The sequence below is a fragment of the Bison bison genome, unplaced genomic scaffold (assembly GCF_000754665.1).
Source record: "Bison bison bison isolate TAMUID 2011002044 unplaced genomic scaffold, Bison_UMD1.0 scf7180017864244, whole genome shotgun sequence".
In the NCBI taxonomy this organism is placed as follows: domain Eukaryota; kingdom Metazoa; phylum Chordata; class Mammalia; order Artiodactyla; family Bovidae; genus Bison; species Bison bison.
Window position 1 is genome coordinate 1,403,451 of NW_011494816.1, and position 18,488 is coordinate 1,421,938.

The 18,488-nt window shown below is 52.5% G+C and overlaps 1 protein-coding gene across 1 annotated transcript in view; it reads right to left on the reverse strand.

Moving 5' to 3' along the window:
• Window positions 1–9,851: 9,851 nt before the first annotated feature.
• MRPL37 (mitochondrial ribosomal protein L37) overlaps window positions 9,852–18,488 on the reverse strand; it is a 17,475-nt gene continuing 8,838 nt past the window's right edge. The window contains exons 4-7 of the mRNA XM_010847128.1: window positions 17,532–17,717; window positions 15,285–15,442; window positions 11,795–11,998; window positions 9,852–10,047 (exon numbers count right to left, since the gene is read on the reverse strand). Coding sequence (XP_010845430.1) covers window positions 9,970–10,047; window positions 11,795–11,998; window positions 15,285–15,442; window positions 17,532–17,717 — 626 coding nt within the window. The 3' untranslated portion in view covers window positions 9,852–9,969. The remainder of the gene's footprint in view (window positions 10,048–11,794; window positions 11,999–15,284; window positions 15,443–17,531; window positions 17,718–18,488) is intronic.

Genomic DNA, 18,488 nt, shown 5'->3' on the forward strand with positions numbered 1-18,488 from the left:
GCTGTTGTTGGGATTTTTTTTTTTAATTTGTTTTCAGGGGGTTTTTTGGGGGAAAATTTTTAAAATGGAAGCTTCTAGCAAGCCCCCCAACCCCAGCCCAATCCACCTCTTTGCTTTACTTCTTTTAAAAAAAAAAAAAGGAAAAAAAAAAAAAAAACCAAGCCCCATTGTCTGTACCCAAGCCCTTCCACCAGGAAAGCTAGTCTAGGTGTGAGATCTCACCTGTCTTTGTAGCCATCTAAAAATAATAATAATAATTATAATAAACTGGGCAGTTTACAATCGGTGGTTTCTTTCAAACGGCCTGTTTTGGAAAGAAAAAACGAGTCACCCTTTTCCACTTGGGGTTTTTGGTTTGTGCTGGCGAGTGGGGGAGGGGCGGGAACCTGTTTTGTTTTTGCTTGGTCTCTCCCGGCGAGGTGGACAGCAGCTGCACAGCTTGGACCCCAGACCCCCTCCCCCATGGCGTGGCCGGAGGGGCCAGGCCCCCAAGCTTTCAGGACCCTGCCCCAGCGGAGCCGCGCTGTGACCCGGTTGGCATGCACTGTGTTCCCAGGACTGCTTCCTCTCTCTTCTGGACCTCGCCTCACCCGGGCTCCCGCCCCCTCCTCAGCCCCCGCCCCAGTCTTCCCAGTGAGGATCCTACCAGCGGGGTGGTGGCTCGGAGTGGAGTGGGGGAGGCCGCCCCCGACAGGATGGCTATGACCTGGGACGTGGAAACCGTGACCTCTGCGTCCTCCTCCCTCGCATCGTCCACGTCGTGTGTGCGGGCAGCGCAGGGCTGGAGTTGGGTGTTCTTTTTTTTTTTCTCTTGATTCTTCCTTCTTTTTCAAAGATGGGATATTGACCAGAATTGCTCTGTATATGCTTGGAACTGGATGGAAAGACTTTGGGATCGCTGTGGGGGCGGGGGGACACCAACAACCAAACAGATGTGCTGTTCCTGGACCTGTTTTTATTTTCAAAAACCGACAAACGCCACAGCGGAGCCTGTCCCCTCCCAGGAGGAGTGACTCGTGGCCTCCCTCACCTCACCACCCTGCATCGAAACCTCTGTGTCTTGCCCTGAGACACCTGAATTCTTTGTACAGTTACACCCCTCTCCCCCCTCTCCCCTGTAGCTGGTCTTCGTTTTCTTCCCTCCTTTGATCCATGTATATCATATTATGTGAGATATCATCTGCCTGAAAAAAGACCTTGTGCGGATTATTGGGAACATTGTAGCTGTTTCTGTGTTTTTTCTTACCTTGTAGTCTGGTTCTGAATTAAGAGAGGAAAAAAAAAAAAAAGTAATTATGATACATTGTAGTTTGTGTACGATATATGTTGATAACGTTTTATTAAAGGGACATCTTTTTTCCGCAGCCCTTCCTGACATGTTTGGGGGAACGTGGGTTGGAGTTTATTATACTGGTTATAAAATGCCAGGCGACTGGCTGGGCAGAAATTCTGTTCCTGGTGCTCAACAAGATCTTGTTTTGTGTTCCAGGCGTTGGCCGCCTTTTCCTGGGCGTGTTAATTCTGCATTTTCTGTGGAGAGTTGGGGATGATGGGTTGGGAGGGAGGGCATGGTCTCATTTCAAATATTTGGGGGCATTCTGAAAGGCAGTTTCAGTTTCTCATCTTGCTGATGCATTTTGGTTTGCCAGAACGTATTTTTCTGGAAAAGCAGGAAAAGGTTCCCAGTACGCCGTGTTTTCAGTGGCGAGGCGGTGTCGGCTAGGATGGCCGCGTGGGCTGCAACCACGCCTGCTTTCTCCTTTCTGGTGAAATTTGCTTTGCAGGTCCTAGGGTGCTGGGCCGCAGGAGGTTATTTTATTTTTTCACCTCCAAGGCAGCAGGGAGCCCTTGAAAGACTTGAAGAGTGGCACAGTTCGACCTGAATTTCAGAAAACAGTGCAGGTTGCATCTTGGAAGATGGTTGGGTGGGGCTAGACAGATGTGGGGAAATCCAGGGCCAGCTGCCATCTAAGCAAGAGCTGCAGGCTGAGGAGGTCAGCAGCAGTGGATGCTGATTTGATCATTTAGAAAGTAGAACTTTCTGCAGCTTTGGAGCTTCGGGGCCAGGCCTGCAGCAGGAGTGGGCAGGAAACGCACAGTGTGTCTGAGCAAAGCGTGACCTTAGCCCCACCTTTTACCAGGTCTGAAGGGACAGTTTCAGATCCTGCCTTTGCCACTGCTCACTGTGTGGCCCTGGGCCAGCTGGTTCATACTGTCCTCAGTTGCCTCATCTGTAAAATGGGGGTAACGGTCTACCCATCGTGTAGTCGTTGTGAGGATAAGTTGACATTTGTAAAGTGTCTAGAACAGTGCCTTTTAAGTAGTAAGAGCAGTAGTATTAGCTGTTGGCAGTAGTGTTCCTCATTTGGGGAGTCTAAATGGGTGTGATGAGTAGCTGGGAGGCCCTAGAAAATCCCATTTGTCCGTCCTGCCTTTTCTGAGAACATGGCTTCCAAGGCTCTTCCTCATCACTGTTGGGCAGATGAGACCTGGTCTGTTACTGACCTGCATCCACAGTTCTAAAGAGGCGTTTATGCACCAGCTTGAATACCTGCCATGCCCCAGCCCAGCGCTGGGCAGAGAAGGTGGAGGTGACAGCGAGCATGTTCTCAGTATCCTTGCTGTCCCTGTGCTTGAGCAGGACTCAGGCACAGTGGGAACCAGTGACCTGGGGAAGGGAGTGCAGGTCACAGGAGCCCTTGCCAAGAGGAAGGAAGGACCCCCCAGCCTGTAATGAGAGCCTGCTGCACCCACATCTGCGGGAGGTGAGAACACTGGGCACCCTAACACCACCCTTCAGCCTGTGACACCTCCCTCCACCCCCCACCGAGCACTTCCAGAGTTGCCTTTGCCACACTCAAAGCTCTGGCAAGGGCTGGTTTGGGGTCTGCTTCGCAGCAGGAGAGGACAGGCTGTTTCCCAGGTTTTTTCACCACTCTGCCTGTCCAGACCTGAGTGAGAGCAGAGCCAGGCAAAGCCAGCTTCTGCAGCCAGCATGAGGGTCCCAAAATGAGAGTCAGGAGGCGCTGGGGGGTCACTCCTGTCCTTTCACAGCAGAGGACTTTAGCCCATCACTGAAGCTTAGGCAGGAGTGAACAAGCCAGGTCAGAGGCCCCAGCCTGGCAGCTGCTTTCCTGGTAGTCATTACTACCCACAAGGGGCTGGCCATCCTGGGGGTCCAAGTGAGGGCCAGCCCTGCCTGAGTCAGGAAAAGCTGACCCGGCCAGAGACCCATGCCTTGCCCCTCCTGGCTAGGCACCCCTGCCTAGAGCCAGAAAAGGAGAGCCTGGAGGCAAGCCAGCTGTCAGCAGGGCCTGCTTGGGGGTGGGGGTGGGTGAGGGGGCATGTGTTCAGCAACTGCCAAGGCACAGTCACAGCAGGCTTCCAGCTTGGGCTCAGCTGAGGCCATTCAGCCTGACGCCCTGGGTGACCCTGAGGAATCCCCCACTCCCCACCTCTGCTGTCCCTTGATTCCAGAGGCCTGAGCCCAGAGTACGTCCCAGGCTTCTTTGAGGGCTCTGCTCTGAACTGAATGGAGCTGGGGCTCCCCTGGGCTCATTGGGTGGGAATGCCAGAAACAAAAGACCAGACCAAGCGAGGGGGTGCTGAAAGGTCCATTCTGCCCTGTGCTGGCACTTTGCACTCCCAGGTACCTATGGAGCTCCAGTCCTTGGCATGATGTTACCTGGGCATTCAGCTACCACCTTGGTTCCCTGCCTCCATCTCAGCCTCACTTCTGAGCATTCTTTAACTCTTGGGTCTGTCCGTTCGTGTCTTTATTGAGCACCTGTTACATGCCAGAGGCTATCCTAACACTAGGGAAACAGAGGTGCACAAAACAGATGTGGGAGGCTGGCGATGCCCATCACTGAGGTGAGGCGGGCTGTGGGAAGAGCAGGTGGTGGTGATGCTCCAGGAGATGCTTGTTAGTCTCCAGGTGAAGATGTCAAGTAGGCAAGTCTGGGCCAGACACATTACTTAGGGAGTGGTTTGCATTCAGATGTTCTTGAAAGCCACAAGACTGAGACTGTCTGGAGTGTGAATGGAGAAGGGCCCCAGGCCTTGGCCCTGGGAAATAGAACCACTGAAGGAGGCAGAGAAATGAGGAGAGTGAGGTGCCCTGGAGACCAAGGGAAGAAACCTGCAGAGGAGGGTGCTGCATGCTGCCCAGGCCCCAGTGCACACACCTTGCCTCGTTCAGGCCCCATGGACCTCCTGCTCGTCCCTGACCCTCAGCACTTCATGCTCTGGTGATGTGGAGTTCCTCTGCCCACTGACTGCTGACCATTTTGTTCCTGCTATTCCCTCATGGTACGCCTTTCCTACTTGCTCTTTAGTGAAGGTCATTCAGTCATGTCCACACCTCTTTGCGACCCCATGGACTATACAGTCCATGGAATTCTCCAGGGAAGAATACTGGAATGGATAGCCATTCCCTTCTCCAGGGGATCATCTTAATCCAGGGATCAAACCCAGGTCTCCCGCATTGCGGGCAGATCCTTTACGAGCTGAGCCACCAGGGAAGCCCAAGAATTCTGGAGTGGGTAGCCTATCCCTTCTCCAACGGATCTTCCTGACCCAGGAATTGAACCGAGGTCTCCTGCGTTGCAGGCCGATTCTTTATCAGCTGAGCTATCAGGGAAGTCCAGCTCAAATTGGCCTTTCATCAAGGTAGAGGCTTTCTCTGGGCCCCCATGGTGGCTATGCTGTAATGGACCAACATGTGCCTCTGCCATCAGACTGGGAGCTCCTCGAAGCCTGGGATCTGGCCTGAGTGTGTGGTCCCCAATCACGCAGCACACGGCCTGGCACCCAGTAGGTGCTCAGTGAGTACTCGTGAAGTGGGTGTTTGTTGAGTACAGCACCCCTACACCCCGCCCCCCACTACTGCATGCTGTCACCTGTGGGTAGGTGCTCAGATGTAGGCAAAGAGGTGGCCTTTATGGCTTTAGCAGACCCAGAGGAGGCTGGCTGCTCTGTCACTACCCACCCACCCACCAACTGGGAGCTCCTGGAGAAACCACTGTGTCTTCCTGTATCTCTGGCTCTTGGCACACGCCTAGCACACAGTAGGCCCTTACAAAGGGAGCTGGATTGTTGGACCCCCTAGAGATCTGTAGTGGGGAACCTCAGCGCTCAGTCCCTGATCCCATCAGCTCAACTGAAGATGAGACATGTATGTTTTGTGGGGGTGAGTAACAAAGCTAAGTAGGGCTATGCTGCTCTCGACAGGCTAGAACCCTGGCCCTGGGCAACAAGCTTACACCCTGGCTAGTTTGGGGGGATGAGCAAATAGGGCTAGGGTGTCTGGCATGGCAGAGACGGAATCTCAGGTGGCTATAAACAAAGTAGGGGAGAGTGGGCCTCACTGCACCCTGCCATCCTCAGCCCAGCGGAAGCGCTGGGTCCCCAGGCCCTGCTCTGTCACACAGCCTGGAGCAGGCGGCCGAGGTAAGCTGTGGATTGAGCAATGGGTGAGAGTTCAGTGGGAGGCAGACACAGGGCTATTTGGCTTTGAGGCCTATAATTCTTGGCTTCAAATCTCTACAGGGCAGCCCCCTGGCTAAGAGAATGCAGGATGTGGGGCCCCAGAGGGCAGAGCTGGGGCCCTGGAGTTAAAGCTGCTGGAAGACTTCTGTGGTGTGAACACACAGCAGCCAGAGATGTCAAAGAATGGAAGAAGCTGCATTGAGAGGTAGTAAGTTCCCCATCGCTGGACCGGTGTAAGCCGGCTGGGGGAAGGACAGATGGTATATGTGTTGGATGAGGGTGTGCTGGTTCCTGGGCTCTCAGGTTGAGGGCAGAGCTGAAGATAAACCCCTTCTCAGGAGCTGAACTTGGGTTAGAACTAGCTCACTCTGACCTCTAAGTCACCTCTAAGAGACATCTCTGTAGACTGCAGCTCTGTGACTCAACTTCCATCTGCCAAAGACCACGCCAGACCTAGTTCTGTGAACTTTGCAGAGAAGGGCAGGCTGGGTGGAGTTCTAGTGATGGAGCCGGCGTTCCAGCAGGGCCTCCCCCGCCTCCTGGCTATTCCACAAACACACCAAGCCCACACCCATCTCAGAGCCATCACACGCACTTTCCCGGGCACCTTCCTGGCCTGCCCCCACGGCTGGTTCAGTCTCATATGTCACCTTCTCAAAGAGGCCACACCCATCCCCAGCTGCTGGTGGCTCACGTGTCCCTTCCTGGGTGCTGCCCTGGGCCCCTGGGAACAGCCACACCCAAGGTTTCACCTCCCAGGCTGTGGCCCGTGGCAAACGGCTGACGTGGGACCTCAAGGCCCCATACCTGGCCGCAATTTGGGACTCTGAAAGGCCACCCAGCACCAAAAGCCCTACAGGACCATGGGGCCTCATCTACTCTGCCCAGTCGTGCCCCATTCCCTTGCTCACAGGTCTCTGGGGAGTGTGCCCCAAGAAGCCTCCTGCTACAACCTTCCAAGTCTGTTCCAGGAACGCTTTCCTTCAGATCCTCTGACATACCTTTCTTTCTTCATCATCTTTCCACGTTGGAATGTAAACTTCATGACAGTAGAGACTGTTTTGCTCACTGCTCTCGAACTGGGGCCTTGCTGCATGCCTGACACATACCAGATGCTCCAGGACACCCTGTGGCTGACAGCTATCACCCGGAGTTGAGGAGTGGGGATGGGGATTCTCTGCAGGTTCCCAGACATGTCTGGGGAGAGGGTCCCTAGAACAGTGTGGGCTTCCAGCAGCCAAGGTAGGCCCCACGAGTCGTGATTTGTGGATTTGTCAGAGGGAAGACAGTATGACACACTCAGGTCACATACACACTTTAAGGGACTTTGTCCTGCCGCAAAAAGAGGAAGCAGGGAGATGCTGTCTAAAGCCTGAGGTGACCTTGACCTGCTCTTTCAAAGCCTTGGGCCTACTGCTAAGGACAGCCCAGCGAGTCACAGAGCCTCTGGTGAGGACCCGCCCTAGGTCCAGCCTGAGCCAGCCTTGGGAGGGGACAAAACAGCCTAAAGGGCTGCCTGAAGTAATCTCACCTTTTCACGGGGCTTCTGAAAACCTCCAGACCCCTCTACTTCATGCATCCTGGTCAAATGTGGCCTGTTAATCCCCGAGGAGGCAAAGCCTGAAAGGGAGGCAGGTGCTTTATTCCCACTTTGCAGATGAGGAAACTCAGGATCTGAGAGGAAGCTGGGATATAGGAGACTCTGCGAAATGGCATTCCCTAGTCCACTGAAGCCTGCTGGAAGTGAACCGAGGAGCTTTCTCATGGATCCGCAAGACACTTAAATACACGACAAAATGAGAGTACGTTCACATGTGCTCACAGAGTCATCAACAGAATTTTGGTTCCAAACATCTGTTGCTTAAAAGTCCAAGTCCCTATAGTGTGATTTTTATACCAATAATAGGATACCCCCATCCACCTTCCTCCTGCTTCCTTCTTCCAGACTGGGTCTGATTGAGTGAGGCGTCTGTTCTAAGGCCTGAGGCCAAACAGGGCCTGAAGATCACCTCTATTCCTCCGTCCCAGTGTTGAACGAGGAAGGGAAGGTAAGAGGTGGGGAGGCTGAGGCAGGTAGGCATTTGGGATTTGGGGAAGCGGGCACATCTTTGTCGAGGGAGCAGGTGTCATCACATACGAACTTTCTGGCTCTTCACACTACACCACGTGGTGTCTGAGCCTCAACTGCATGGGGAGGATAGAAATGCCAGTCCTGCCAGCCTCACCTCGCAGACTGGCTTTGAGGGGCCTGAAGGGAGACAGCAGTGGGCACCAGCCTCCGCAGCTTAGCTCCAAGGTCCGAGGTGACAGACCAAGGCTAGCCACAGGCTGTCCTCACCCCAGGGGCTGGGATGAGTGCCCAGGCTGCCCTGCAACCCTGGCCCCTTTCCAGGGCTGTCCTCAAGCCACAAGGTCGCCTGCTGACAGCCCGCCTGCTTGCAGCCTCTGTCCCACACGCTCAAGACCCAGGCAGGCTTGGCCCTCTCGCTTCCCATTCTACCAGCCACCGGGGGGTGGGGTGGTGGTGGTTCTGCCCCCTAACCCTGGCTTCAGGCCACCACCGTCACTCACCCAGGAGTGACCGAAATGGCCTCCAGCTGGACTCTGCACAGTCACCCTGCCAACTTGTCCTCCATTTGCCCATAGAATGTTCTTATAAAAAAAAAATCCCTTTGACTCAGCAATTCTGCTTCGGAATTTATCCAATGGCTGCGCTGGCAGAAGTACTCTAAGATACATGAACAAGGATGCTCACTGCAGCATTATCTGTAATGGCTAACAACTAGAAATACCTCGAATGTCCATCGATAGATATTAATGCCGCTGCTCGGAAGAACAAGGTAGCTCATATGTGCTGATGTGGCAAGATCTGCGATCCCAAGGTATTAGGTGAAGGAAGGAAGGTGTAGAACGGTCTACAGATAGGGTAACACTAGATAACGCACACAGATGCATCCCCATTATACACACACTATGCATACCAAGGTGCCACAGTAAATGACCCCAAGCTGTGGTCACCCCAGGGGAGAACCGGGGCTGCCTCGGGTGGGTGACAACTTGTACCTGGGGAAACCTGAGGTGCCAGCACTCCAGGCCCTTGAGAGCTGACCCTCCAGCCTCACCCCCACCCTCCCCATCTGCACCACTCCCTGCTGCTTTGGCACACGTGCTGCCTTCCCGAGTAACCCCTTCGCGTGCATCACCCCCAGCCCCATCTGCCCTTTTCCTGGTAAACCCTCCTGCTGCCCGTCCCCACCCAGCCGAGCCTAAAAGGGACTTTGTAAAGTGCAAGGAGCACAACCTGGGAGCCAGAGACACACGGGGCTGGAAACAGCACCGTCACGTACGCAGCCCACGTGGGCCCCAGGGCTTCCTCCTGTAGCAGGAAGTGTCCCGGCTGCCTGCTCTCAGCAAAGCCACTCAGGAGTCACACTCGGCCCCAACAAAGCCGCCTCACGAGGTCCCTAGGTCCCTCCTGCGTCGGGAGCAGTGTATCCGCTGACTGGTGACGCACCACTGGTGTTCATGGAAAGGCGCGGCACCTCGGCTTCACGGGGGTGCCCACGGAGCTCGGAATCAGCCAAGGCCTCAGGTACAAACCCATCGAGCCCAGTCCCTCCTCCACCTGATGCCACTACTGTCTCTCCCCATGGGGGCCGATCCCCAAGGCCCTCCCAAGCTTCCCCCAGGAAATCTCCACCTCAGAGTTTCCTAAGGGAGCGGACCTAAAATATCAGCTGTGTGACCTTCAGTGATTCCTTACACTACCTGCGCCTCCTCAACGACGGGGCCCAGAAAGGAGCCCGGCACACAGCAGGCACTCTCAACACTTTTCTTGTATGTGGAAACGACACTTAACCTTAAAAGGGTTCTGTGAGGACTGAACAAGATGCTGTGTATAAGCTGCCTGGACCAGCGCAGGGCCTGATGTTATCTGAACAGAGGTCAGCTGAACCAGGGGTGTGCTCAGTCCATTAACCAAGATACTAGCGGGAAATCTACAATGAATATTCTATTCAGATTTCCTGCAGTCACTGTGGAATGTGTCCACAATTTAAATAATTCCCACAGAACCTAGTGACCATTCCAGAGCACCTAATAGGAAGCAAACGTTACATACAAGTAATCTATAGTCTGTAAAACAATGTAAGTCACATTAGCCACAAGTTTTCAGATGATGAAATTGAGACTCAGAGAGAGGAAGATTCTTATGTAAAGTCACAAGATGGGTCACAGACAAAGCTGGGGCAGGTGAGGCTCCAGGGCTGGCCCTTGCAACAGAGGTAGACTCAGGGGCAGGGCCTGTGCGTAGCTCTGGGTGCCCCACCTGAAAGCTCCCCGATAATAAACACAGGCTCCGGTGCACCAGAAGGGCTCTTTTATTATCAGTGAGACCTGCAGCTTCAGGCACCATCCAGGCTCCAGGATCCTCAGGAAGAGAGGGGCGCAGGCGGCTCCGGCCTTAGAAGAGTCCTTGGCTCACACAGCACCGTGCAAATACAGAGCTAAAAACTTCCTGAATGTCTCTGGCTGGAAACCAGTCGGCCCAACAGGTTCCTGAAAAGAACACAGCCCATTAGCATCTTGCTACTAGGTTTAATGGCAGCAATTAAAACAAAGGTCGGTTTTATGTAAATCCTAAGCGCCTGGATAATAACTGTTTCTTTCTCCTGCGATCAAGGAGTGCTGGGGAGCTGGTGCCAAGCGATGCCAGGCGGGGGCTGGGCTCGGGAGAAGGACATGAGGCATCTCTGCGCCTCCAGGCCAACTTATCTGCCGACCTTGCCCTGGTCCCTAGTCCCCCTCAACTCAACCACCACGAAAAAGTGTTTCGTTTGCTCCTTTTAACTCCCAGGGACAAGAATCCCTCTCTCATCCCACACACACTTATCAGGCACCTTCTCTGTATGAGAGCTGTGCCCAGCGCTGGAAACCCAATAGTAACTTGAACCTGGCTCCCGCCCTCACGGAGCTTCCAGCCAGGGGTGCAAATAGTGGTGACGAAGGGTGATAGGCCTCACCATGAAGCAGGAAAAAGATGCTAAGAAAGCAGGAGAGAAAACAACTCACTGACTTCCATACAAGAAGAGAACATGTATGAATGAGCACTAAAGGGCACCTAGAAAGGGCTAAGAAGAAAAAGAGAGGGTGAGGCTGGTGGAGGTGGGCTGGTGAGAGGAAGAGATGGGTAAGGAGGAGCCACGTGACCACACCAGGACAGGCCTGGCACTAAGTCACGCTCATGGAAGGAAAAGGCTGAAAGAAAAGGACCTGAAGCCACGAAGGGGACAGAGAGAGAGGGCAACTAAGAGCAAAGATGCGCAGAAGACGGCTGATGTGGCCGCACAGGCGAGGGACAGAGAACAGGGCCTGGGGCCAGAGAGAAGGCTCACACCAGCAGGCATTTCAAGGGCATAGCAACATCAACTAACATACAGATGATGCTCAAAGACTCAACAACCCTACATTAAGCAAGTCTACTCAAGCCCTGCGTGAGACACAGCTGGTGAGCCACAGACCCAGCACTACACCCGCGCTGCTCTCTCTCACCCCACAATCCCGTTCTGTCTTTTACAGGCTTTATCACTGCCTGATACTATGAATCCGTTAAGATACTGTCACTGCCCAGCGCACAGAACACAGGCCTGGTCTCAGCCAGCTGAGCACTGGAGGTGCGGCAGTGAGGGATTCCCTATCCGTGGAGTGAAATGAATGAACGCGTCATTCAGACTCGGCCTTCCAGGAGCTCAGGGCGCAGTTTAAGGGAGGAGCAGAACAGTGAATAGACAACCGCAGGACAGCAGTGTGACTGCGCCGTGATGGGGGCCCCCAGGCTATGGCGACCTACCCGAGGAACTTAAGCAAGGCTGGGACTGGGATGCTGGTCTTTAGGCTACACCTGGAATGACAAGTAAGGACACCCAGATGCAAGAGAAATGGGGGAGGGCGAGTGGAGGAAGAGGGAATGGGGTGTAAGAAGGAAGGCACCTCCTCTATAAAAAGAGCAGCACTTACTAGGATCCTGAGCTGCTCAGGCAACTGGAGACAGAGCCAAGAGGAGAGGGGTGTGGTGGGGGCGCAGAGGGGAGCGTGAAGAGCTGGGCGGGGCTCAGAGTGGAAGGTGCTATTTTAGCTGGCGGGCTGGGCTGAAGCAGCCCTCCAGGCAGACAGAGGTCCTGAACATGAGGTTCCTGAAGCCGGTGCTCCACTCACAAGCACGCCCTCCACCCCAAGCCAGGCTCTCTCTGGGGAGGACAAGCCATGGGCCCGGTCCAGTCACCAAGCCAGAGATGGCTGGACTTACCACAACCACCTTCTTTTTGATCACTGGGAGACACCAGAAGTGCTGATAGAGGAGCTGATCGGAGTCCACCCAGACTAGATTCTTGATGCCCTCCTCGGAGGCCAGATCTGTGGTGTTCAGCTGCAGCACCAGGAACTGGAAGACACGCCCATCGGTGCCCACACTCTGCACGACTACTGGCTGCTCCAAAACCTTAGGGTCGTTCTGAGAGGAAAAGAGGACAAGTAAATGCAATCAGAAATGGCGAGGTCTAAGAACAGCACAAACCAGGCAATTTCTAGCTCTGGCCTTTTAAATAACCCCCTACCCCACTGAGTGGTTTTCCTACAATGAAAGATGAAAACAGAAGGTGGAGCTAAGGGCACTGTCCAGGGTAGGCCTTCTCGCACATACCCAGCCTGGCTCTCTCTGGGCTCAGACCAATCGTGGCCCCGGCGTACCTGCTCTTCAACTTGAGCACACTAAAGTACTAATTCCTGCCACTGAGAGGCGACTGCCAGGCAAGCTGCACAGTGAGGGAAGATGAGCTGAGAGGTTAACGACGGGAAACCCCCCAAACCCATGGTGTAACCTGACGGTGACAATGACGCTTATCAAATGCTGACCTGGAGCGTCAGTGCATCTAATAGACACGATCTCATTCAGTTCTCACTCCATCTGACGGTTGAGGAGACAGACCAGCTGAGGTGGTGACTTGTCTGAGGTCACAATGACATGTGACATCGGCACCCACAGGGGCTAGTGCTCAGTCAGACACACCTTCTCTCTGCCTTACTTTATCCCTCAGGGCCGGGCTTCTTGGAACGTCCTAAGCCTGCAGGCAGGCATCTCACCTGGGCTTTGGGCTCTCGAAATGCAACTCAGTGCGTCAGATTCCTGAGTGTCCACTCCAGCTGTGTCAGCCCCAGGCTTTCGCCAGTGGACACGTCTGCTAATTATCTCTTTCAATCAGTGCCACTGGTAACAGTAACATACTAGCAACTATTTACTAAGGGCCTCTCATGTCCTGGGCATCACAGCAGTTTTACACAGTCACCTCTAATCTCATAAATCCAGTGGTATATACCCACTTAGGTCTCTTCCCCAGTGGCTCAGCAGTAAAGAATCCGCCGCTCTGCAGGAGCCACAGGAGACGTGTTGGACCCCTGGGTTGGGAAGATCCCCTGGAGGAGAGCACGGCAACCCACTCTAGTACTCTTGCCTGGAAAATTCCATGGACAGAGGAGCCTGGCAGGCTACAGTCCTTGGGGTCGCAGAGAATCAGACACAACTAAAGCGACTTAGCATGGTACAACATGGCATACACATTTAACAGATGAGGAAACAGATCCAGAGAGGCAGTGTAACTTGCTCAAGGTTATCCAGGACGAGACCCAGGCTGTTAAATCTCTTAAAATCTTACTGTCCTGGTTTACACCTAGTGTCCCATTGTATCTGACAGTAGCACCTGTCACTCTCAACAGTATTCCAGTTTTGATGACAAGTCATATGTTCACCCTACTGAGTCTGCAGGAATCCAGTCTGATGACTACTACCCACTGGACAAAGATTCAATAGGCAGGCCCTGTGAAGCAAAGCATCCTTGACTCAAAGATGCTGCCTACTGCATTCACCGCTCTACGGCTGAATCCGACATTAGGAATAGCTAATGGCAGACCTCAGTGAGGGCTACACTGGGACTGTTGGCCTTAGAAATACCTGTTCTTAGCTGCATGAGAAATAAATAAAAAGAAAAGTACCTCTAAGTGTTAGCTGAGAATCCTGTGTTGACTCTTATCTCCCTCTACAGATCAATAAAGCTGCAGGTAGTACATAAATTTCTCAGCAATTTTACCTTTTACACAGAGGCTCTTCCCATAATTGCTCAACTTCACATCCCCAGGAATAATTTGTACCTGGAGGGGCTGGGGGAGGCCTCCTCTCCTACCCAACTGGGTGGCAATTAGTGACAGCATTGCTACCGTGTTCTGCTGGCACAGGAGCGACAATGAGCCTGCAGGCCTGGGACCTGGCATGTGACTCTCTCTGCCTCCCTCTCCTGCCCCCCAGTCAGGAGGCAGCATGTCCCCTGAGGCTGGAGAGATCAGGGTTCCAATGCCTGCCTCCCTACTCTTTAGCTGTAGGGTCCTGGGCAAGTTACCTGACCTTCCAGAGCCTTCAAAAAATATGTCAGAGAATAGGAATTAAGATAACCTCCCAAGGACTGGAAAGACACAAAAACGTCACATAAAGATGCAACAGCTGCTAATCTCTTAGCTGTGTTACCCTGGGGAAGTTACTGGGCCTCTCTGAACCTCAGTTTCTTCATCTGTAAAATGAAGCTACTAGTATCTGCCACAAGGGGGCTGCTGTAAGGATTAAATAATGCGGTAGTTCTCAAATTTTAGTGTTGTGGTTTTCAAACTTGTGCTTGTACCAGCATCACCTGGAGGGCCTGTTAAAACTGACTGCCAGGCTCCACTCCCAGAGCTTCTGATGTAGGATGTCAGGTGGTCTGAGAATTCACATTTCCAGCAAGTCCCTTGATGGTGTTCATGCTGCTAACAATCCAGGGTTATATTTTGAGAACCACCGCTATAAGGGAGCCCTAGTTAAATGTTTGGCATGTAGCAGATGCTCAATACAGACAAGGTCCATTCTACTCCCTGTCTCATCAGGCTAACCACACTGTACCAACCCCACCTAGTTCCTAGACCAACAAGGATGAGAAACAGAACATTCGAGTTCACTGCTCCTCCAGGAGGGCACTGGGTTCTAATCAAGACCTGGGAGCCTGACAGCAGCTCTCAAAAACATTCTTCCCCTCCCACCTTCCAACACACACACAAAACCAGGGTTCTGGCGTCCCAGACCTATGTGGGGACTTCGATACTGCTATTCCCTGCCTGGAGGCCTTTGCTCCCCGGCCAGGCTTTCCTCCAATCGTGGGACGGCATTGTGTAACAACCACTCAGCTTGCGTTCTGTAACATCTAGGTCCCTGAGACCTGCTCTTAGAATCAAGGGGTGACCATCCAGGTGCTATGTTGGGTCTTCAGAACGTGTCCTGAGAGGGCAGGCAGGCCTGGGCCATCCCCTGCCTTCCTGATAAAGCCCTGTGCTCGGGCTCCGTTAGTGCAGTTTAAGGCCGTGTGCTGGAGGACATATAACTGAAGCCTCCGGAGTTGAGACCATCTGGTCCCGATCTTCTCTCCACCACTTACTGTGTGTAATGCTGGACAAACTGCTCATTAGCTTTCCTGGGACTCAGAAGTATAATCTGAAAAATGGGGATCACAATGAAACCTTGTGGGCCATCGTGATGAGGCATCTTATGTAAAGACAGACACACTGTAGGTCCCCAACAGACGGCAGGGTGAGTGGAAGTGCCTCTCCCTGAAACTCTTCGGTCAAGCCAAAGAATTCCCTCCACACTTCCTTTCCTTTGAGCAGGGTAAGGCAGGAAACTGACACAACGTAAGGCAGCTCAGTGGTCTTCCCCACATACATACCCCATACAGGAGCCGGGCCTGAGCCAGCGCGTTGCCGAAGGCAAACAGGATCATCTTGGCCCGCAGCTGATCTGGCTGAAAGCGGTGTGCTCGTAAGTTGGCTGACTCCAGCAAATACAAGGTGTGGGGACAGGGGTAAGGGTAGCCCTCTCGGAATCCTGCAAGACACGTCATCATGTGGAGGGACAGGTTAACTGGCCCACCCAAAGCCTCAGGAAAGTCAGCCCACCTTAGCTTAGTGCCAGACACTACATATTTTGGGTTTGTTTTTTCCTTTAAGATTTTGTTGTTGTTGTGGACTGTTTTTAAAGTCTTCATTGAATTTGTTACAATATTGCTTCTGTTTTAGGTTTTGGTTTTTTGGCTAGAAGGCATATGGGATCTTAGCTCTCTGACCAGGGAGAGAACCTGCCTCGGAAGGTGAGGTCCTAACCACTGGACTGCCAGGGAAGTCTCTAATCTGGCCTGCTTTTGAAAACAAAATTTTTACCAGAGCACAACCACACCGACTCATCTACATATCTATTAAATAGCCGTGACAGAGACTATATGTGGCCTACAAAACCTAAAATACCATTTGGTTCTTTATAGAAAATGTTCGCTTACCTGTTCCAGGTAATTCTTGCCGGCTAGCTCTAACCCCACCCCTTTCTCATTCAATCAAGCACAAAGATGACAGTGATATTAGAAAGATAACCTGAAACCTATGTGATTACTTTTTTAAAAAGCAAATCACTTGCAAAATACTTCATTATTAGTAACAAACGGGGTCTCATAGAATCCAAGTTCAGCACTCGTCCATCTCAGCCACGATCCTGCCGGGTCACTGTTTCTTCCCTTGCATGGCCGTGGGCAAACTCTCGGAGGCTGGAGGCTTCTACAGTGAAGGACCGGGATTGGCAAAAGTGGACGAAATAGAGGAAGAAAGAGGCTGGGAAAGTGTGGGCTCTGAAAACCCCAGGGGAGGGCATCACTTAAGGGAGACCCGACTCTCCTGTCTGCCTCAGTTCCTCCGCACGTGTGAATATGCATCACTCAGCACTCACTCTGTGCCAATCTCTAAGACAGGTACCAGGGACAGAGCCCACACGGTGCCTGCCACTGCCTTTGAGGAGCTCACCAAGTCTAGAGGGGAGACAGACGGGAAAACTGATCACATCCACGCAGAGGGACATGTCAAGACACGAGGGGAGCCAGGGGGCTGGGTGAGGACAGATCAAAGAGCCCTGACCAGACTGCGAGGCTGTAAAGCATTTCTGGGAAGAAGTGAGTCCGAAGGAAAACCATGACAGATGAGTATTTAGCTGAAGAGAAAGAGGGGTGAATGGTCAGAGCGCAGGCAGAGGGAAAAGAAAGTGCCAGAGCACAGTGGTGAGAAAAGGACAGTGAATACAGGGAGCCCGTGGGGGAGGAGACAAAGATGGGGCTGGGGAGGAGACAAAGATGGGGCTGGAGAGAGGGGCAGAGGGCTGATGTGAAGGCCCTTGTGTGATAAGCCAAGGAGTTCAAACTTTATCCGACAGGCAGTGGGGAGATGGGCATGAAGAGCGATGGGATTAAATCCACATTCTAGAGAGTCGACTCTGGAACTGTGAACTAGAGAGACGAGAGAGGAAACAGCCCAGGTCACACTAGCCCATTAAGAGACTGGGGTAACGGGCTGGTGAGAGACACTGGGGACTGACTGAGGCATAGCTGGAAAGGAAGAGAGGCTGAGGAGGAAGACACTGCAGTTCATAATGACTGCGTGGACGGCAGGAGCTGCAGGCCCGTCCAGGCCAACTCCCTAGTTTCTGTCGTGTCTCAGTGGGGAAGTGGTGGTGCTTTGTTCAATGGAGGTGGGATGAATAGCCCGATTAAAGGACTATGAGCTTCCTCCATCCTAGCAGAAGGTTGGCCAGAGTTTACAGGGTGCACATAGAGGGGGTATCTTTCAAGAGAACTATAAATAAAGGAAACATTTGATGCCTGGTCAAAAGCCCCTCAAGCCACCCATTAAAACTGATGCAACAAAATGACTTCTTAGGGGTCAAAAGTAAAGTCACCCTCTGAATCAATCACAATCAGCAGAGTCTTCATTTCCTTAGGGTTAACAACACCTATCTCACGGGGCTGCTACACGGCTCTGAGGAGAAAATGCACATGAGATCCTAATACATAGTAAGTACTCAATGTTTCCTTTCTCTCGGAAAAAGCCTGTCCCTCATCTGCATGCTGCCTAAAAGTCAAAGGCTTTTTGATACTTACCTGTGTCATCATTCACATCATAAATATGGCATTCCTGAAGGCTGATAGTGGGAGATATGGGAGAGAAAGTCTCGAGAACATGATTCTTAGTAGCTTCAACTTCCTCTCGGGAGGCAATGGGAGGCAGAGGATCCTTGGCATTCAGCTGGGCTCCACTGGAACCATGGACCTGAATCAGAGTAGACTCTAAATGGGGAGAAAAGCGGTTAGTCTAACCTGGTCTAAAGCCTTAGCTAGGCAAAGTCAAAAGCTTTCATCCTGCTGTGCTCCTCAAGCCTTTTACAGCTTCACTATCTGATCTGCCTCATCACAGAAAACACAACTTTGGAGATTCATCCTTGTGCTTATCATATAAGCCTCCTTCTCTTCATGTCTGGGTGCCATCCTCTGCCTCTGCTACGCCTTGGAGTAGACAAGTAACATCAGATCCAAAGACTGAGTGGCCAGGCTGAAGTCACAGAAAAAGCACTTAACAGGACTGGAGTTCAATCTAGTGATCTTCATTCTATAGACTAGAAGGGGACATGAAGACAAGACGGTGCAGGAAGGACCTGAGCTCACCTCCCCTCACAAAAACACCGGAACAACTAACTGCAGAACAACTATCATCAAAAAGGATTGGAAGCTACCAAAGAAGACATTCTATTTACCAAGACAAAGACAAGATGGTAGGAGTGTTACATTTGTGACATAATCAAATCCCATACCCACCAAGTGAGTGAGACACAAACTGGAAAATAATTGTATCACAGAGGTTCTCAAGTTCTGAGCCCTACAAAAGGTTCCTCCGCCTGGGGGTCTGGCATCAGGAGGAGGAAGCCCCAGGGCATCTGGCTTTCAAGGCCAGCAGGGCTTGACTGCAGAATCTCAAGAGGGATGGAATAGAAACAAATGCCACTCCTGGAAGGTGGATGCAGGGTCTTCTAAGAGCACCAGGACCCATGGGAAAAAGCACTG